The 21,746-nt window shown below is 55.5% G+C and overlaps 1 protein-coding gene across 1 annotated transcript; it reads right to left on the reverse strand.

The window, feature by feature from the left end:
* Nucleotides 1-2,950: 2,950 nt before the first annotated feature.
* On the reverse strand, nucleotides 2,951-3,987 carry LOC309796334 (melanoma-associated antigen 8-like; the record flags this gene model as incomplete). The annotated part of the gene is made up of 1 exon (XM_082609367.1): nucleotides 2,951-3,987. Exon 1 carries the CDS (start codon nucleotides 3,902-3,904, stop codon nucleotides 2,951-2,953), a length of 954 nt encoding a protein of 317 aa, XP_082465493.1. The 5' UTR covers nucleotides 3,905-3,987.
* Between the last annotated feature and the right edge of the window lie 17,759 nt (nucleotides 3,988-21,746).

The raw sequence follows: 21,746 nt of genomic DNA on the forward strand, positions 1-21,746 counted from the left end.
ACTGCCTTTTCAGGCAATTATCAGTTTTCGCTAAAACTGTACAATTCACCTATGAAATGGAAGAAGAACCCTCACCATGTCTGGGTCTGCAAAGTGCCTACCCTACCCTCTCACTGGAGAGGTGTCCCACGGGTGCTGAGCAGGAATCCGACTCTGGACCCCCACCCTCACCCGCAGCAATCCTTTCCCTCCATTGCCCACTGCGGAGGCCACACTCAGCTGAAACGTTCCGAGAAATTTATTAAAGAGAAACATTGACTGAAACCATTGAACGGAGGGCATGATAACACAGAGAGGAACTTCTAACGGCCACCGGACCCCACGGGTCACCCCCCCCAGGGTCCCCAACAAGGTGCCTCCGCTACACCCCACCCATCGGCCCTCCATCCCCCCACAGTCTCCCTTCCTGAGGGCCCCACATGTGGCCTCTCTCCAGGACGATGTGTGCTGGCAATGCCTGCTCCCCTCAGGGAAGCCCCTCCCCCTATGGCCCACATGCCTGGGGCCTGGCCCTGCCCTATGGTGGGCACAGGACAGTCCCACAGCAGGGCACGCACCACTGAGCCGACGACGTGGTGTCCCGAAGAACAACCCGGTGGCCATTAATTGTACTGGTAATTACTTTCACATTTCCAAGTAAATTCCTATTGCAATGCTGTGTTATCTAGGTTGGCATCACAAACTATGAAGGAATGTTTCCCAGTTGATTTTACAAATACCAAAATTCAGCCTTGTATTGGATCAGTACAAATATATGTGGTCAATACCATTCACAAACGTAGAAACTGAAGCTTATTAAATACTATTATTAATATACAGAAATCAGTTGCATTTGTATACACTAAAAACAAAGTATCAGAAAGAGAAATTAAGGAAACTATCTCATTTACCATTGCATCACAATGATAGAATACCTAGGAATAAACCTACCTAAGGAGGCCAAAGACCTGTACACTGAAAAGTATAACAGTGATGAAAGAAACTGAAGACAACACAAACAGATGGAAAGGTAACACTGCATTCTTGAATTGGAAGCATCAGTAGTGTTAAAATGACCAAACTACTCGAGTCAACCTACAGAACTGCAATCAATGCAATTCCTATGAAAATACTCTTGGCATTTTACACAGAACTTGAACAAATAATTTTAAATTTTCTATGGAAACACAAAAGACCCTGAAGAGCCAAAACAATCTTGAGAAAGAACAACAGAGCTGGAGGAATCATACTCCCTGGTTTCACACTACAGTATAAAGCTACAGTAATCAAAGCAGTACGGGACTGGCACAAAGACAGACAAATAGATCAATGGAACAGGATAGAAAGCAAAGAAATAAACCCACACACCTATGGTCAATTAATCTACGACAAACTAGGCAGGAATACAGTATACACTGGAGAAAAGACAGTCTCTTCAATAAGTGGTGCTGAGAGAACTGAACAGCTACATGTAAAAGAATGAAATTAGACCACTGTCCAACAGCATAAACAAAAATAAATGCAAAATAGGGTAAAGGCCTAAATGTAAGACCGGATACTATAAAACTCCTAGAGGGAAACACAGGCAGAACACTCTTTGACCTAAATCACAGCAATATTTTTTGGGATCTATCTCCTAAGGAAAAGAAGTAAAAGGAAAAATAAACAAATGGGACCTAACTAAACTTAAAAGCTTTTTTGCACAACAAAGGAAACCACTGACAAAACTAAAAGACAACCTATTGAATGGGAGAAAAGATTTGCAGCTGAAGTGACTGACAAAGGATTAATATCCAATATATATAAACAGCTCATACAACTCAACGTCAAGAAAACAAACAACCCAATTACAAACACGGGCAGAAGAACTGAATAGACATTTTTTCAAGGAGAAAATGCAGATGGCCAACAGGCACACGAAATGATCCTCCACATCACTAATCATCAGGCAACTGCAAGTCAAATCCACAAAGAGATATCACCTCACACCTAGTCAGAATGGCTATCATGAAAAAGAACACAAATAACAAATGCAGGTAAGGATGTGGAGAAAAGGGAACCCTTGTACGCTGTTGGGAGAATGTAGATTGGTGCAGCCACTGGGGAAAACAGCATAGAGGTTTCTCAAAAAACTAAAAACAGAACTACCATAGGATCCTGCAATTCCACTCCTGGGTATATATCCCCTCAAAACCCCACTAATTCGAAAAGATCCATGCACCCCAATGCTCATAGAAGCATTATTTACAATTGCAAAGATACGGAAGCTACCTAAGTGTCCATCGACAAATGAATGGATAAAGAACGGGTACTATATATGTACAATGGACTACTACTCAGCCATAAAAATGGAACAAACTTTTGCCTTTTGCAGCAACATGGATGGACTTGGAGGGCAATATGCTAAGTGAAGTAAGTCAGACAGGGAACGGCAAATAATGCACGATATCACTCATATGTGGAATCTAAAACATACAACAAACTAGTGAATATATCAAAAAAGAAGCAGATTCAAAGATACAGAGAACAAACTAGTGCTTATCAGTAGGGATGAGGGAGGGGCACTACAGGGATGGAGGAGTGGGAGGCACAAACTTTGGGGTGTAAGACGGGCTACAAGGATGTACTGTACAACACGGGGAATAGAGCCAATATTTGGTAACAACTGTAAATTGAATGTAACCTTTAAAACTTGTATAAAAAATACAAAGTATTGGCATTTAAAACATCTTCTATGAAAAAGAACAACATTTGAAAAATCACTAAAGGAAACAGATGAATTTCCATGTCATCTTAGAAAACAGGAAAACAAAGATGCTACACCGGGTTGCCCCAACTTGCCTGGGCCCTCACTGCTTAGAAGGATGACCACTCCCTCTTCAAACTCAGAGTGAAGGATCAGCCTCCCTTCCTGCCCCACAGGAGAAGCTGCTGGACGTGGGCCTGGAAGGAGCCTGGCTGCTGCTCTGGCTCAGGGTCCCTGTTCCTCGTCGCTCACACCCTCTGCAGACAGGGATGGGAAGGACCTGGGATCCCATTCACTGACCCTGTGCAGACGCTCCAGGACCTGACACTTGCTGGTCTCCGCGTACGCCCGGGGACCCCAGAGGAACTCGTAGCGGGCGGGGTCGCTGTGGGGCACCTGCCGGTACTCCACGTAGCCCTCCTGCACCCACACTTTGGTGAGGAGCTCCCTGGGCTCCCCAAAGATGTAGTGCTCCCTCCCGGCACACACATCTATCTTGCTAAGTGCTCTCCAGACCACCTCCTCAGGGGCAACAGAGTCGGCCTCCAGGAGGATCAGGCCCAGGAGCAGCACCAGGAGGCCGGTCTTGGGCATGCTCGGCCTGTCACTCAGCATCCCATCGTAGGTGAGGCCCAGGGTGGGGACGAGGACACAGGAGTGATTGCTGGGGTCCACTTCCTTCACGTCGAGGCCAAGGATGAGCCGCATGCCCTCGGAGGCTCGCCTGAAGACCACGGGGAAGTGGTCCTGGTAATCTTTGAGGATGGTCAGCATTTCTGCCTTTGTGGTCAACTCCTTGGTGTGATGCTTGAACAGCAGGAACGCCACCAGTTCATCCGCCTTCTGACGTAGAGCATGTTGGAGCACATCTTCCTGGTCATGCCAGGTGCTCGGCCCTTCCTCATCTTGGGGGCTGAGGCCGTCGTCTTCAGATTGGCTCCATGGCGGGGTGGCCATGGCAGTGGGGGAGGGGCTCTGGGGGGGACTGGGTTCTCCAGCATCAGCCACCTCCTCCAAGGTGCCCAGGAACAGGTCAGAGTAAGAAGAGGAGGACGAGGGGGATACGGCCTCCTCCCCCTCAGCCCACAACAGCTGTGCCTCCACCAGGCCCTGGGCCGGGACCGGGGTCTGAAAGTCTGTCTCCGGCTGGCGGAGCTCACTCATCTCGACCAGGGGCATGATGACTGGGGTCGGGCCGCCGACGGGAGTGTGGGCAGGGGTGACAGGTAGGGACCACGGACCTGGGGGAGAGAGGGCGTGTGAGCGGCCTCGGCAGAGAAAGGCACCCTGGGCAGCTCTGACAAAAGTCACTTACAGGTCTCGTCTTCAGGGGTGCCCTCGGGCCTCACAGGGGCGCTCCTCCTGGGCGGCCTGTCCCCTGCCAACCTGAAGAAGGAAGTGAGAGGGCTCCTCAGGGTGCAGCCAGCACGGCCCCAGGTTCTGGGGCTGAACAGGACGGTGGGGTGACTCGGGTGTTGTGGGGTCCCCTCTGTTCTGGGAGGGGGAGCCCCTGGGTACACACTCAGGGCACGCACCTCCCCTTGACTCCTGGCACTGCCTGGGCCTCCTCTGCTCTGTGGCCTGAGGACACGGTCCTCAGACTTGGGCCTTCGCCTCCCGGTTCCTGGAGCCCCTGTAAGAGGGATGGAGGGGGCACCTCTTGTGTAGACTGTGGCACAGCCCTGGGCCCCTCGGTGCTGGTAGGAGGGATGGGCCGGACTCTGTGAGATCCCCCCAGTTCTGAGTTCTGGGGTGGGTGGTCTCCTCGGGGCTGGCTCGTAGTGCTCACCGTTCCCCTTAAGGGCCTGGACTCTCCCCTTTGTGGGCCTGAGGGGAAACTCAGAACAAGACCTCGAGTCTGAACAGAAAGCAGTGAGGGGGCCCCACATGTGGCCGCACCTGTCCAGGGCCTCCCGAGGGTCCTAGGATGGGGACATTCTGGGTCCTCACCTCCTCCTCACATCCTGCCTGGCCTCCCAGCACTGACCACAGGAGCAGGTTTCTGTGGAGGCCCCTGTACCAGGGCTGGGGGTCTGCTCAGTCCGCCCTCGGGGTCCTGGGAGTCCACCCTCTGCGGACCTGAAGCCTCACCCCTCACACCAAACACCTGACCTCCCGAGAACCCTGAGCCAGAAGTCAGGAAACATCTCATCTGCTGACCGTGCTCTGGCGCCTCCAAGGCCCCCGTGGAAGGGCAAAGGATCCCTCCCTGTGTTGGGGTCTAACGTCCTCAATCCTTGCTTCCTCGCGTGCAGGCTGGACTCTGGGCAGGACCTGGGATTGTCCCGTCTGCCAGTGTGAGTCCCTGCTCCTTCGACCAGGGCGCCAGTCTCTCAGAGACCCGGACGTCAGGACGTCAGGACAGGCCTACTGTGCTCATCTCGCCCCGGGGCCTCCCACGGCCACCTGCCAGGGCGGGGATCTGGTGGGTCCTTTTTGTCCTCTCTCAGGGTCCCCTCAGTCCTGCCTAAGGGCTCTAACCTTAGTCCACCAGGGACCTGACATTTTACCCTCTGCCCTCATGAGACCCTGCCCCTTATCCCAGGTCCCCAGCTTCTCTGAGGCCCGGATGTCAGGATGTGCTGCTGTGCTCATCCCACCCTATGGCCTCCCAGGGCCAGCTCTGTTCTGGGGTCCAGGCTGCCCTCAGTCCTCCCTCAGGGCCCTCACCTTGACTCCACGCAGGACCTGGGATTCTCTCCTGTGCCCGCCTGAGACCCCGCCCCTTATACCCCCTCCCCAGCCTCTCTGAGACCCCGCCCCTTTTAACCCCTCACCAGGGTCTCTGAGACCCGGATGTCAGGAAGTGCTGCATGGGGTCATCCCACCCTATCGCCTCCCCAGGGCCCCCTCTCTTCTGGGGTCCAGGGTCCGCTCATTCCTCCCTCAGGTTCCTCACCTCGACTCCCGGCAGGTCCTGGGATTCTTCCCTCCGCCCTCTTTAGGCCTCGCCCCTTACACCAGGTCCCCAGTGTCTCTGAGACCTGGAGGCGGAAGTCAAAACTCCTTGCCAAGTGCTCATTCCGTCCCGGGACTGCCCAGGGCTGATGGCAGGGGCGGGGATCAATGGCGTCCCCTCTGTCCTCCTTCAGAGTCCTCAGCTCGAGCCCTGGCAGGTCCGGGGACGCCCCCTGTGTTCACCCGAGGCCGGACCCTCACACCAAGGCTTTCACTGCCCCGAGACCCCCAGGGGGAATCTATGCACAACACATCAGGCCACCAAGCCCAGGGCTTCTCAGGGCTGAGATGATCCCGCGGGGGTCCCTCAGCGCTCCCTCGGCTCCTCACCTTGACTCTCCGCTGGCGCCCCCTCATGCACAGACATCTGAGTGCCTCTCTCACCTCCGAGCACCCTCAGCACCAGGGGCTCTCAGCTCTCGCACCCCAGACGCAGAGCCCACCCCTCGTGCCCCCGCCCACCCGGGAGCCCGAGCCCCCTTCCTGACACGAGCGTCCTCTCCCCCCACCCCACGCCCCGCCCCGCCCCGGCGGGAGCTCCCCTAACAACTACCGAACCCGCGCCCGGGAGTCCTCCCCATCGACCCCCGCCTCAGCCAGGAGGGGTCTCAGAGAGGCTGGGGAGGGGGGATAAGGGGCGGGGTCTCAGGCGGGCACAGGAGAGAATCCCAGGTCCTGCGTGGAGTCAAGGTGAGGGCCCTGAGGGAGGACTGAGGGCAGATGAGCACCCCCTTCCTCCCGCCACACGCAGCAGCCGTTAGCCCTCCCCTCCCTTGTCAGCCCGTGGGGCGGGGGCCCGCCCATCCCATCCTCCCCACCCCCACAGCCAGTCGTCCTCTCCTCTGGCCCCCAAAGCCGGCCCCACCCGTCCAGCAGGAAGCCCTCTCCTCCGGCCCCCCCACGCTTAGCCATTAGCCCCACCCTCTGCACCCTGACTCGAAAACGCCCCCCACCAGCCACCCCAGCAGCCAGCGGTCCTCCCCTCGGACCCGAACACAGGGGGACCCTTCCCTCAGCCCCCCCTTCAACCCGCTGCCCTCCGCCGACGCTCCCCCGCTCCCAACCGAGCAGCCCGTAGCCCTCCCCCCACCTCCACTCCTTCCCAGGGCCCCCCGGTACCTGCGGAGTCCAGCCCCCGGCAAAGCCCCCGCCTGTCTCCTGACTTGCTCTGACTCTGTGGATGACTCCGGAGTCCCGCTCAGAAGGGGCTGAAGAGCTCGTCTCAGCAGTGCAGCCAGGAACTCTGCAGCCGACGGTCCCAGGCACTCTGTGCGAACGCCACGTGGGTTTCCGGGTGCTCCCGGAAGCTCCAGGAAGATGAGGGAGAAAGTTCTAGACGTCTCTTTACAGAGAAAGTGGTTGGATGACAAGAGCACGTGAGGAGGCGCTTTGCTACGGAAGCAGCAGTAGCCATGCGCACTGAGGGCCTGAGGTCCCAAGGTTTGGCGCCTCAGGAAGCAAAAGACACGCCCATTGGCCTTGCACCAGTAGGAAGGCCTCCCTGCAAGGCTGTGGAGTTGGGGGAGCAAACTTGGCGATGCAGAGCCCATTGTGGCAAATCACTCAATTTGTCTTTACAGGTGGTTTTCTACTGTGATTGATAATGTCATAAACCTATTCTGATTTCTTTTGTTTTTTTTAGTTTTTGAATTTTATTTTATGTAATTTTTTATACAGCAGGTTCTTATTAGTTACCCATTTTGTACATAAAATTGTACATTTGTCAATCCCAATCTCCCAACTCATCACACCACCACCCCCCACGCCCCCACCATTTTCCCACCTTGGTGTCCACATGTCTGTGCTCTACATCTGTGTCTCTGTTTCTGCCCTGCAAACCGGTTCATCTGTACCATTTTTCTAGGTTCCACACATATGCATTAATATACGATATTTGTTTTTCTCTCTCTGACTTCCTTCACTCTGTATGACAGTCTCTAGATCCATCCACGTCTCTACAAACGACCCATTTCGTTCCTTTGTACAGCTGAGTAATAAAGCAATAGTAATAAAGCTCTTCTTTATATGGACTGATTTCTTGTCTAGTTGTATCAACTAGCCACCTTCTCACATGGCACAAGAGGATGAGGCAGCTGTCTGGGGTCTCTTTTATAAGGGAGCTAATCTCATCCATGAGGGCTCCCCCATCATGGGCTAATCACTTCCCAGCGCCCCACCTCCAAATCCCATCCCTTTGGGGGTTAGAATTTCACAGGTGAATGAGGGGGAGCGGATTACAAATATTCAGTCCAACTATTGTTGCTCCTATGTTCCCTTTTTCCTGCTGAGATAATCAAGTTTTTCATTTACATTTTAACTTCTCTACTGCCTTTTCAGGCAATTATCAGTTTTCGCTAAAACTGTACAATTCACCTATGAAATGGAAGAAGAACCCTCACCATGTCTGGGTCTGCAAAGTGCCTACCCTACCCTCTCACTGGAGAGGTGTCCCACAGGTGCTGAGCAGGAATCCGACTCTGGACCCCCACCCTCGCCCGCAGCAGCCCTTTCCCTCCATTGCCCACTGCGGAGGCCACACTCAGCTGAAACTTTCAGGGAACAGAGGGCTTGATAACACAGAGAGGAACTTTTAACAGCCCCACGCCCAGGGTCCTCAACAAGATGCCTCCGCTACACCCCACCCTGTCTCCCTCCATCCCCCCACAGTCTCCCTTCCTGAGGGCCCCATGGGGTGGCCTCTCACCAGGAAGATGGGCACCGGCAATGCCCGCTCCCCCCAGGGCAGACCCTCCATTTCTGGCCCACATGCCCGGGGCCTGGCCCCACCCTATGGCGGGCACAGGACAGTCCCACAGCAGGGCGTGCGCCACCGAGCCGAGGACGTGGAGTCCCGAGGAACAAAGGGGTGGCCCAGCAGAACACAAGCCCTGGGGGGCCTCCCGCAGACCTCCTGCAGCTGCGGTCCTGGTCTTCCTTCCCAATGTCCCAGGTGGGCTCCCAGGTCCTGGGGTGGGCACTGGCTGTGACCGCGTCCATGCCGTCCTCCCCGCCGGCTCCTGAGACTGGCCTCGGGGTCTCCGCGCCGGGGCCGGGGTGGGGCGAACTGTTCAGAGGAGAACACATGCACATTTCCACAACAACAAGCAGCGCTGGGCCTGAATGTCCGCCCAGAAAGCACACGTTGAGCTCATGACACTGGCCCACAGAGACCAGAGCCTTGGCTGGCACGTGGCGCACCTCAGGGCTCTGCGGGGGGACGATGGCTAGTGTATGTGTGGTAGGGGGAGGGGAGCGGTGGCTGGGGGTTTCCTTGACACCTGGGTCCCTCTGGGGCCTACAGGGACACATTTTGCTTGCCAGTTCAGGGAGCAACCTGCCCCAGGGGATGATGAATAGGGGTCCCCTCTCAGGAGGGATGCCCATGCACTTTGAGGTGGCCCGTAACTCCTCCAAGCCAGTGTGGGTGGCAGCCATCTGTAGGTGCCCCTCACCTAGGTGACAGCTGGCCACTCAGGACTGGTCCCAGGCCAGCTGCCTCAGCTGGCAGGCTTTGGGTGAGGACTGGATGTGGTGCTGCCATAGCCATGCAGGGGGGCATCTCCCTGCCTAGTTTGGTGTCAAACATGGTCATCTTGGTCACTTGGCAGGTCTGAAGGTGGTGGCCAGGGCCCCTTGGGGATGGTTGTGGGGATGCCCAGGGTCTTGGTCTGGGCTGATCTGGGCTGGGCTGGCCCTTCACTCCACCCTGCTCCCCATGTGGGGCCAGGAGGCTGCCTGGCCTGGCCTCCCCCTGCCTCCGGGCCTGGGGGCCCCCCGGGGCCTGCTGAGCCTATTGGCTGGATGAGGACTTGGGGTTGCTTCTCTTCACAGCCCCGTCCTCATTTCCTGGCTCGCCTGGGATGGGCTTGAGCCCCTCCTTGGGCTCCTAGCCAGGACCTCCTTGGCCCTCCAGGGAAGTACTGCCCATCCGGGGAGAGGTGTGGCCTCCGGGTGCCTCTGAGGGTCCTGCCTGACCTGGGCACGCAGGTGTGGGGTCCTTGTCGTCGACGTGCACCTCCCCCTGCTCCTCCTCCACACTGTCATCCTCTGCTGTAGCTCTGCCTCTGGCATCAGCCTGGGCATTGGCCCAGGCAGCAGCCCCTTCCTCTGCCTGGGCTCTCTTGCTCCTGGCTAGACTGGCCCCCCATGCCTCAGACTCTCAAATGATCCTTAGCATCTCCATGAAACTTGGAGACCTCCCAACCATTCTCAGCTTGCTCAGTCCTTCATTCAGGGGCTCAGTGTGGTTGGCCCCAGTGAGCACCTGCCTCAGGTGCACATGGTCAGCTGAGGCTCTGGTCAGGGCCCCTTTCTTGATGGCTTTGTGCAGCAGGATTTCCATCTGCAACACAAAAGCAGAGAGGCACTCTCCTACTACTGTTGAGCAGTCAAACACTTTACCCGATGGTCGCCTGGGACTCGTTGTCTCCAAACACCTGGATCAAAGCCGCCAGGCAGTCCTGCGCAGTCCTGACAGGATTCTCCACCAGAATCCTGTGCACAAACTGCAGGGCCATCCCTCAGAGGCCTTCCATTAGCCTCCTCCTCCTCTCCCTTTCCGAAACCCCATGCCACACATGCAGCATGTCAGAGGTATGGTCTAGCCAGGCCTCAAAGGACTCCTCCTCGGGGACCAGCTGGCCCCTCCCAGAAAACACGCCCAGGCACTGGTACCGCAGGGTCTCCACCCAAGGCTGGACCGCCTGACTGATGGATGGGAGCCAGCACACCCTGCGCAGCCCTGGCCCCAGCCCCGGGGCGCCGGCCACACTCTCCACCGTCTGCCCCTGTTGCCACAGGAAGTGGAACACGCAACCTAGAAACTCCTCTCCTGAGCATCGGGGCACAAAGACCATGTTCCAGGGACCCCTAGTGCTTGGGATTTCCCTGGGGACCAAAGCATACTCGACTTTCCGGTCAAGCTCAACAAGGGCCGCAGTGGCATTATCCTCCTCTCGAAACACTTTGCCCAGCATGGTAAAGTGGCCCACTGGCCACAGGGCAGCCTCCAGGGACTCTTGGAGTTCGGCTTCATCACAGTCTTCCAGGATGCCCAGGATGAGCAGGCCCCGGTGAGCGCTGACGCCCATCCACCTGCACCAGTCCTTCAGCATCGTCACTGCCATCGCCCGCAGTTTCCTCCGGTGCAGGGCTAATGCTAGGGGTAGGAAACTTTTCCCGGTGCAGACCAGGGTGGCTGGCCCTGGGGGGTGGGGGAACGGGGATGAATTGGGGAGGGGGTCTAGGACTCAGAGAGATCCGCCCAGGTCTCCACAGCCTGTGAACACGAACAGGACAAGAGCGAGGTTAAGACCGACCCGTCCCCCCCACCTCACCCCACCCGCACCACGTGTTGCCCCTCCTCTCCCCCGTGCTGCCTCTGCGGTCCAGGCATGACCCCCGCCCCGCTCTCCACCTGCCCACAGGGGCCACAGCCCGCTCCCCACACCGCCCCCGGCACCGCAGGCTGCCGCTGTCCTGCTGGGGCTAGCGGAGGGTGGCGGGATCTCCCGGAGCCAAGCGCACCCTCCCCGGGCCGAGGGCACCCCCCCGGGTCTGGTACCTTCTTCGGGTCGGGGTCTTTCCTGGCCGAGGTCCCAGCAGGAGGGGCGCGGGGCTGCGCTGAGCGGCGGCGGGGTTGGGCGCCCCTCTTTCCCCGGCTCTCTCTCTCTCTCCCTGTCCCTGTCCCTCTCTCAGCACTGCACGTGGGCTAGCGCTCCAGCGCCTGCCTGCCCGCCACCGCTCTCTGCAGTGCGGACTCGGGGCGGGGGCGCAGTGGTAGCCAAGAGCGGACCCTCCGCGTCGCCCCGGTGATGGCCGGGGCATTGGTGCGCGCGGGCCACGCGGCCGGGCTGTCGCCACCGCCGCGAACGCCCGGGGACCGCGGGTGACGTCACCTGTTCCTTCCCCCGCCCCTGACTGGGCGCCGGCACAGGTGGGGACCCTCAGGGTCCGGGGGTCGGCGCCCCCACCCGGGACCCAGTCCAGTCTCCCGCCCCTCCCGGAACGATCCCTTGGGGCGCCGGCGTGGGGAGGGCTGCACACCCCCGGGTGCCCGCCAGAGAGCGGCTGGATGGCCTCGAGGTGCGCCCGCGGACGCTGCGTTCCGACCAGGAATGGGGAGCAGGGACGTGGGGGTGGCCCTCTGGGGCTCCTTTACCAGTTCTCCCCTGCCCCCTCCCCTCCCAGGACTGGTCCTGTCCCCAGGCTAGGCGAGGAGCACCTCGCCCAGCCCAGGTGTGATTCCTCAGAGTAGATGCCACAGGCACACACAGGCGTTCACACACACGCCGCCCAATCGGAGGGTCTGCGGTCCACACGCTGCCCTCCCCACTCGCCCGGGAGGCCGGGAGCCGCAGGCTTCGGCCGCTGTGGGTGCACGACGGGCCAAGGCCCTCCGCCACCCCGGTGCCAGTAGCCAGTCCCAAGGAAGGTGTCACGGTTTTGCTCGCTGCCAAGTTCAAATCCCAATAGTGGGCTTCTGCTACTTAGAGCTCAACTCCTAGCGCCTGTCTTACTCTGTTTCCTTGGGCAAGTCTTTGCCCCTTCTCCGCACCTTAGCAGAAGGACAGAATTGGGGTCTCCACCCGAGGGTGTGTACCAGAGAGCTGCTGTGCTGGGAGTTGGGTTCTCAATATGTGCCTTGCCCTCACCAGCCTAATGGGCTCTGGGACATTGCTCTCTTGGCCCCTCAGGGCAGCATGGGTGTTGCACCTCCCCAGAGACCTCCGGCTCTCTGGCCCTGAGTCAGCCTTCTTCCCTAGGTCCTTCCCCTTTCCTTTGCCACCTAGGCTAGATGGTGCACCAGGGCAGTGCTGCCTCTGCTGGAAACAAAGCTCAAGTCCCTGTGGGTCTCGCCACCCTGCACCTGTCCCTTCATGGGAGTCTGGGGCCATGCAGACAACCTCTCCACTGGTCAGGTGGCAGGGAGGTACTCTAGGGGTCACACCTCCAGATGCTGTTGCTGCCCCTCCCCACTTCTCTTTCCTTGCCTGGCATCCAGCCAGCCATCTTCTTCTGCGTTTTGCTTTTCCTACTCAAGGTTCACTGGTCAAGACTTCTCCTAGTGTCCAGCTCCTGGTTGAATCACAGCCCTGGTTTATTTGTGCATGACCCCAAGGATGGGCATTCAGGCTGTTCCTAGTCTTTGGCTGTTACAGACACTGCTGCCACCAGCACCCTGCACATGCCTGTCTGAGCTGCTGTCAGCTCAGAAGTGGTTTTGCTGCGACTTGGGCTGTGCCCATGACCAGGCGTTGCTAATCCGTTACCTCCCATGAGTGGCTGAACCCATGTTCACTCCTACCAGCAGCGTGGGAGCAGTCCTGTGGACCCCACAGCCTGAGCAGCCTTGGGTCTTGTCCAGCCTTGACCGTTTGCCTGCCCCACAAGGAAAAGCAGTGCCTCATTACTGTATACCTTGCCTTTCCCCAGTTGGCAGTGAGAGCGTGTATCTTCTCAGAAGTTTGCCAACCATCCCCGGGTGCTCTTCTGTGAATTGCATTTGCTCATTTCCTCCCCACCACTGAGAAGCGTTGTTGGCCTGTTTCTGGGAGAAAGTTCCTGGCATCTAGGTCGAAGGCACCCTCATTTGTTTTACACTCACCCATCGCCCGGAAGCAGGCCGCATTGGAGTTGGCCTTATAGCTGGACCTTGGCTTGCCCACATGGCCTTACTCTCCCAGCTTTCCTATCTCGCAGGTGGTAAGTGCTCGGTAAACGAAGAAACACGGGTGTTCTGTCAGAAACCATCTTTCCCAGTTGGCCTCATGTGTGCATGCACTCCCTGCCCTCCCACTGCTGAGGGCCAAGACTGCCTGCTCTAATGCAGGCAAACTGCTGCTCTTAACACTCGCCGTGAGAATTTCTGTCTAGGGAACCTCGGCCCCAGTCCTGTCACAGTTTCCACCCCACATTGTCCTCCTTCTTGGTTTCTGCTATGATTTGTCTGGGGTCCTTCCTCAGAGAAGGTGCTCCCGTGGGAACAGATGTGGGACCCTTGCTACCAACTGGCCAGCTGGCCTGCAAGCAGACTGTTGACTCATTTCCCCTCTTTTCAGCCTCCTCTCTTCCTATTCTCCCTCCTTCCATGCGTACTGACTCCAGTTCCAGGACTCTCCTCCAGCTCTGCCTCCGGCCACCAGCTCCCCGCTCTGCCAGGGCTGGGCTGTGATGCCTTGACTGCCTTTACTTTATCACCTCTCAGCCTTCATTTGGCTCAACCTCTTAACACAGTGGACCATCCTACCTTCTCAAAACACTTTCCTTTGTCTCTTGGCTTCTGTCACCCCCTGTTCTGTCTCTGGGCAGGACCTCTTCCCTGAGCTCCGCATGTGTTCATCAAACTAACTGCCCACTTGGATGCCCAAGGGGAACTTCAGAATGAAGATGTCCAGACTGGAGCATTTTATCCCCCTCAACACGCTTGCTTCTTCCCCAGGCTTCCCCAAGGGCTCTGCCTTCTACCCGGTTGCTCAAGCAAAGATGCCAGGATTCTTCCTCCCCAATCTAAGCCATCATCAGATTTTAGTGACTCTAGTCGGTGAGTGCTGCCCCTGTCCACATCTCCACGGCCCCTGGCCCTGTCTACTCCTCTCCCTTCTTCCATTCTGGCCCCTTTCTCTACTTCACTCCCACTCACATGGCAGCTGGGGCAAACTCTTTGCAACACCACCAGACCCCACTCCTCCCCGGTGACATGTCCTCCCTGTGGCTCCCCATCTCCTTAGAGTAAACTCCAAAGTCCTCTCCCTGGTCAGCAGCTCCCCCGCCCCCCACCGGGATCTGGCCTCCTCTTAGGCTCCTCTTCCCATGCCACCCATCTCCAGCCCCCTCACCACACTCCTGCTGCAATGGACTTCTCGGCTGGCCCCAGAGCACACCGAGCTCATTCCCATCTGTGGCCTTTGCCTTGCTTCCTCCTCTGTGTGGGAGAAGCTGCCTCCACTCATATTCACATTAGCAGCATTGCCTTATGTGTCATCATGTAATAGATGCTGGTTGGGGTCTTTGCTATGGGCATCAGGGTGACAGGGGTGGGGATGAGTTCCTGTGGCCACGCTTACATTTAAGAGTCCCCTGTGACACCCAGGTAGATACACATTTTACCCCCTTCCTTCCTCCTCCTCCCTTCACCACCACCCCCCCCCCCAACTCGGGGCCCCGAGGGCAGACCGCTGGGCTCTCTGATGCAGGTAAAGGACTTGTCATTATGCCACTGGCTTGGTTCAACCTCCGGGGTCTTCTGTCTTTTGGTTTGGTCCCCCTGATTGCCAGCACCGGGCCCTGCACAGAGCCAGTGCCCAGCAGATGTTGACCAGGGGAGGAATAGACACAGAAGCACTTTGCTGTGAGGTGGTGTGGACAGGCTTCATTCCAGATTCACACAGGCTCCGGGCCACTAGGTGACAGGGTGCTCCCATAACTTACCCCCTCCACCACATGCCTTACTGTTGGGAATGAAGTCCAAGGGACGGCCAGCCTAGCTAAGCTCACAGAAGCCCGGCAAGTGTGGCAGCAGAGAGGGTCTCAGTGTTTCTTTCCACTTGGCCGCCTCCCAGCTGGGTGACCTGGGAGATGTCCCTCAGCCTCTGAGGGTTGAGTGGGAGAGTCGTCAGCTCACAACCCGGGAAGGGCTTCTCTGCCCCGCAACTGCCGGGGGACCAAGCTCTGCGCAGCTCGACGAGCCCCTCTTGTCTCCTCTAGGGAGAGCCTGGAGCTCTCCCCTACCTTCTTACCAGGCAGTTCCCACCCACACTTCCTAAATTTTGGCCTCAGACCAGCTCCCCACCAGCTGCAGCCTGCTCTGACTGCTCAATGGCCCTCTTCCTCCGCCCCCACTTCTGGGGGCTCCCATCCCTGCCCCAAACCCTCCGCAGGCTCTTGGGCAGCCAAGCAGGCCCCCTTCTCCCCTTTGTGAACCTGCCATTCCCTCACTGGCCACTCCTACTTGGGGGACAGCTTCCTCCTGGCTGCCAGCAGCCTCCGCGTCCACCTGCCCACGGAAACCTGGCAGGAGCAGTTGGCTCCTTTCGGGTGGCGTGGTCCTTCTGAGCGCCACCCCAACACGGTACTCGTGCTTCTCTGACTTGAGGGTCCTAATGGGCTGGGTAAGTGTCAGCAAGTCTCTGAGAGGTCCTTCGCAGACCTGGTTGCTTGCAGCATGTTCTGTAATGTGGCCACAGCAGTCTCTCTGGGGGAGCTAGCTGGGTGGCAGTGGGCTCAGTACAGGTGTGGGACTCAGGCCATGGCCTGATAAGTGGCCAGCCTCTCTCTGCCTCGTGTCTGGCTTGGGATGGTCCCCACGCCAGGAACTGGTGATGTGAGTGTGAATTGCCACAACCACTTTGGACATCTGCGTGGAGCCATCTTAAGTAAATCATTCACTTCCCTCCCTTGTGACCCAGCCCTGTCATTCCTACTTATTTACCCAGGACAGTGGAACACACGTGTCCACAGGGAGACTCCCTCAAGGACATTCACACCAACTTTTATCATAATGGCTCCACACCAGAACCAGCCCAAGTGCCCATCAGCAGGAGAAGGGATGAGGGACTTGCTGTGAATCCCCTACCCTGTGGCACTTCTACACAGAAGTGAAAACCAGTGGGCTGCAGACCCTCGCAGCCACATGGGTGTGTCTCACAGAGAGGATGCCAAGTGAGAGAAATTAGACGCCAGGCTGTGGCACCGTGTGATTCCATTGACATGGAATGCCAAACCAGGCAAAATGGGTCTGTGGTGAAGGAAATTCAGAGGGTGGCAGTCTCCAGGGAGGTAGAAGTGACTGGCAAGGAGGTTGTGGCTCCTTTCTGAGAAGATATAAATGTTCTGTATTTTGACAGGGGGCTGGCTTAGTCACGGGGTGGATACGGTTTTCCAAACGCATTGAACTGTCACTTTGAACACTTTGAGCAGAGGTGGTGGTGAAATGAGCCATATTCTCTGAGGCTCTGTTATGAAGCACCTGGTGCTATGGACCATATTTGGTGTCCCCAATATTTGTATGTCAAAGCCCTAACCCCCAATGGGACTGGATTTGGAGATAAGGCCTACAAAGGGGTAATTAAGGTTAAATGAGGTCATGAGGCCCTGATCAGATTGGAGTAGCGTCCTTATCAGAAGACAAGCCAGAGAGCTCTTGCTTGCCTTTGTACTCTCTCTCCCACCATCTCTGCCCCCCGCCATTGTACAAAGAAGAGGTCATACGCAATGAGATGGCTGCCACCTTCCTATGAGTCGGGAAAAGACCTCTCAACAAAAACCGACCCTGCCGCACCTTGATCTCAGACCTCCAGTCTCCAGAATTGGGAGAAAATCAAGGTCTGTGGTTTAAGGCCCCCAGTCTGTGGCTTTATGTTATGGTGGCCTGAGCTGATGAAGACACCTGGCTTCCATCATATTTGCCTGGGGAAGTCACTCTTCCTTAGAGAATCCCTACTGCTCATCTGTCGATTGGAGCCATCTGCCCCTCTTTCTTGCTTGGAGGCTGTGAGGATCCCCTGTGAGTGTGTATGTGGTATTCTCTTGAAGAGTCCCTGTTTGTGTATTTTCCTGAGGTGATGCTGTGCTCCCTGCCATGATGTCCCATCCAGGCTCTGTCTGCCTCCTGCAACGTGCAGAGTGGGTGGGCAGGGGCAAAGCCCCAGTGAGGGAGGGGATTGGGGAACTCAGGAACCTTCAGTCGTGAAGACTCTGGGAATAGCAATTTCCAGGCTGCAGAGCTGGGCTACTGCAAGGCAGGGCTGGCCCGGTGTTGTCAGGCTTGGTCCTCCTCTCCCAGCACTGTCTCTTGAGAGCCTATCAGGTCCCACTTCCTAGGACCGAAGCCCAGGAGAGGCGGGCAGGTCTAGTCCCTTTTGACCTGCCACCTCCATCCATGCCTGGAATAAGGGTGTGTCCTGCCCTATAACACCTGGACCCAGGGTGACTGAGTCCACTTCCTCCCTCAGGAGCCTGGCCCAGCCCCATCCAGTGGACCCTCAGGGAGCTCTGAAGGCTCTGCCTGCTTGTCTATGGATCCCTTTCCCAGGCCCTCTCTCTCCTGGCTGACCTGCAGTCTTCTCCAACTGCAAGCACTCCTTTCGCCTCCAGGGGGGCCAGGTGTGAAGGGGACTGCCTGTCCCTCTCCCTTGGAAAGGGAAGGTATGCTTTATCCTTGCCCTGCCCCTCCCCACAGGGTAGGATATTCCATCCCTGTGAACTCGGGGAGCTCCTGGGGCTTTCCCCAGACAAAATGAGGACCTCCTTTAATTCATCCAAACAACGAGTTAAGCTGTCCCACTATGTTCCACTCATTGTAGTATGTGCTGAGCCTACACCGACCTGTGGGCCGGGGCAGAAACACACCCTGCCCTAACTCAGTGCATAGTCTAAGGCATGACCACAGACCTTAAGGAAATTAGCCCCCGAGGAAACGTTATGGGATAAACTCTGCCATGTCCATCAAGGGGATGCATCCCAGCATCCTAGCATCCATTCAGGTGGCAGCAAAAAGCTCTTCATGTGCATTTCCTTCCAGGAATGGGTGGTACAGAGATGCAAAGGGTCAACCAATATTCCCTGAGTGCTTGTTCCAAATCAGGTAGGGCTCTAGGGTTCAGGGATCTGAGCAGTGAGCACAATGGGAAATGTCCAAAGACAACAAAGGGTGTAACTCTTGTTTTTTTTTCTTTCACACGTCTATGGAGACTGGCAAAGACAATCCCCTTGAAAGCCATGACTCTTGGTTGTCAGAGCCAGGTGCTTGAGACAGAAAAGTGTCCCCTTTCAGTGTCAAGAGTCATCAAGTGTGGAGACCTCAGAGCATGGACAGTTCCCTGTAGACTGCAGCATGGGGAGGAATGAAGGGAGACCAAAGGGCTGTTTTCTCATTCAAAAGGAACTGAGAGTTTGTCCTGTGGATGGGACGGGAATGCACGTGGAGGGACTGCAATTTTGGTTGTTTGTAAAATCAAATCACTCCCGAGTCTTTGTGGATCTGCTTTAAGTATCACCCCTGCTGATATATATACATATAAAATGGCAAATATGACTAGTGCTATGAAGGAAAGGTACACAATGCTCTAGGACAACTCTCTAGAGGGATACGAATTAGTCTGGAAAGTCAAGGAAGTCCTCCCTGGGGCAACGGTGCTGAAGGACAGGGAGGAGGTACCCAGGGGAAGAAGGAAGGCAGGAGCGTTCAGGCAGAGGGCACAGCAGTGTTCACACGTCCAGCGGTGGGGACGATATTACCTAAGATAGGCTGAAATATGGCATATGGGACAAGGGTGGGAGGCTGGTTTGAGGTCATCATGACTGGCAGACAGATAACACACCTCTCAGGCTGTGTAAACCAGGTGAAGGACTCTAGCCCTAATTCAAAGCACAGTGGGAAGTCGTTGAAGGATTGCTAAGCAAGGGACTAATGTGATCAGATGTGCATTTTAAGAGGTCACTCCTGCTGCAATGTGGAGGAAGTTTTGGCGGGGACGAGGGGGTCTTTCAGAACACCACTGAATGGGCTGCTGCAAAACCCTAGCCGGCAGAGGATAGTTTAGATGGGAAGCAGTCAGTGTTTGCTCACAAAACCCCTAAAAAAAACCTCTGAGAAACTCTGCATCCCCTCACACATGGCAGTTGGCATCTAAAGCTCTCACTCTAAGTTTAAATAGTTGTAAGTACATCAGTTCTGCTACACTGTAAATTTTGACATTTTAAAATGAAACTTTAACACCACTATTTTGATGGCATCCGGTGAAATCTAAATACAGGTTTTCCCTGCTATCCCAGAGCAGAGTGTTCCTCTGAAACCTTTCCTATGCTGAAATGGCAGCAAAGAAGCAATGACCTCAGGGCACATCTTGTTCACGGACGCACAGAATAAATCAGAGATCAAGCACAGATGCTCACAGACACATGTCAAAGCTCTGAAGGCTGGATGCTGAGATGCTGACTGTAGTTCCTGAGGAAGGAGCTTGGAGGTGCCACTCTAGCTGCAGCTCAGGGGTGCGCACTGCCTCTGTCGTGGCCCCCCGCAAAACACACGCTGAACACGATGCGATTTTCACTTTTCATAAATTCCCTTTGGATTTCTTTGGTTAGCAAAAAGAGGTACTAATGTAGGTCTATAAAAGGGAAGTGGCAGCATAAAACTTTCGAAAGCAGAGCATACCTGTATAGCAACACTAACATATTTCTTCTTGTAGAAGAAACAGAAACTGTTCATAAGTCTATTACTCAACAAAACTGATTTCAAATTTGTGTATTTTCTTTTGTTTTTGTCCATTTTCATGTCTATTTTTGTTATCTCCTTTTTCACCTAACCTTGCAATTATGAGTGTCTAGGTGTTTTAAACCCCTGAGGAGATAGTGTGGGGGTGTTTTTAGGATCAGATGGTAATTGCTTTTGAAATTGAATATGTTCAAAAGCATGTACAAAAGCATTGGAGACATAGAGGAGCATAATGTATGCAGGGAACAGTGAAAAGGACAGTTCTGCTGGAGCATGGGACAAGAGGAGGTGGAGATAAGGCCAGGTTGATAAAGGTTTAGAATATCACTTGAAGGGATTTGGTTTCATCCTAGAAGGAGTGCTTGGAGAGGATTTTAAAAAGAAGCCTGCCATGCCTAGGACTGCATTTCAGAACGGCCACCCTCGTGTAGACAATGGAAGGTAGAGCATGAGATTGGGGGTGGCAAGAAGACCGGTTATGAGACAATTGCAGTAAATCCCGCAGAAGGCCCTGGCAGTGGGGATGCATCCCTGCAGAGCAATGGAAGTTGAAGGGGCTTGAACCTCTGCTGTAAGGACTCTTGATGATGTGGGTCAAAGGTATGAAGTGTCCCCTCTAAGTCTCAGCTTCCCTTATAAAGCCATTCTCACTCATCTAGCATCACTGCCCCAACCCCACCTCCCTCCCTTCTTTGTTGCTCCAGCAGTCCGTATACTCTCTACAATAAAACTAATCACAGGGAGATCAGTTCGGTGCTTTGTGACCAACTGGAGGGGTGGGATAGGGAGGGTGGGAGGGAGGGAGATGCAAGAAGGAAGGGATATGGGAACAGTTGTATATGTATAACTGATTCAATTTGTTGTAAGGAAAAACTAATTTTAAAAAATCAAACAAATAAAACTAGGGGCTTCCCTGGTGGCGCAGTGGTTGGGAGTCTGCCTGCCGATGCAGGGGACACGGGTTCGAGCCCTGGTCTGGGAGGATCCCACGTGCCGCGGAGCGGCTGTGCCCGTGGGCCACAGCTACTGAGCCTGCGCGTCTGGAGCCTGTGCTCCGCAACGGGAGAGGCCGGAAGAGTGAGAGGCCCGCGCACCGCGATGAAGAGTGGCCCCCGCTCGCCGCAACTAGGGGGGGCCCTCCCACAGAAACGAAGACCCAACACAGCCAAAAATAAATAAATAAATTAAAAAAAAAAAACAAATAAAACTAATCATTTGACTTTGTACTCAGGGCTTTCATTCTCAAATTGTTGTAATCATTCACCCAACAAACATTTATTGAGCAGGCAGAGAGCTGGGACTGGAGGGGATTGGAATTGGGAGTGCTCAGCATGTACGGAGGGACAAATCAAGCCAGTTCTTTGTTGCTGAGAGAATTTCCCATCCCCACCATGTCCAGCATGTAAGGGCTCATTGGAATCTGCTTTAATTATTTTCTTCATAATAAATTGATTTTCTTCGTGAGAGAAGAAATGTGTCTGCTCCTGCTTTTCGTAGCTTCCACAGAGGAAAGCACTCAGCTAGACACATAGTAGGTGCTCAGTTGGCATGGTCTTGGAGCAGAGGAGATCTTGAACACTGTTGGACCCCTTCTTGTCCATCTTCTCTTTCTACAGTGCTGCCAACTCCAGCCCTCCCCGAGGAGGCTCAAGGTAAGTAGGAATGGTTTGGGTCTTTTAGGAGTCTGTGGTATTCATAGATGTGGGCCGTGCACCACAACTACTGAGCCTGCGCTCTAGAGCCCCTGAGCCACAACTGCTGAGCCCACGAGCCACAGCTACTGAAGCCCGCGTGCCTAGAGCCTGTGCTCTGCAACAAGAGAAGCCACTGCAGTGAGAAGCCCGCGCA

This window comes from Mesoplodon mirus (assembly GCF_964341445.2).
Source record: "Mesoplodon mirus genome assembly, chromosome: X".
NCBI lineage: Eukaryota > Metazoa > Chordata > Mammalia > Artiodactyla > Ziphiidae > Mesoplodon > Mesoplodon mirus.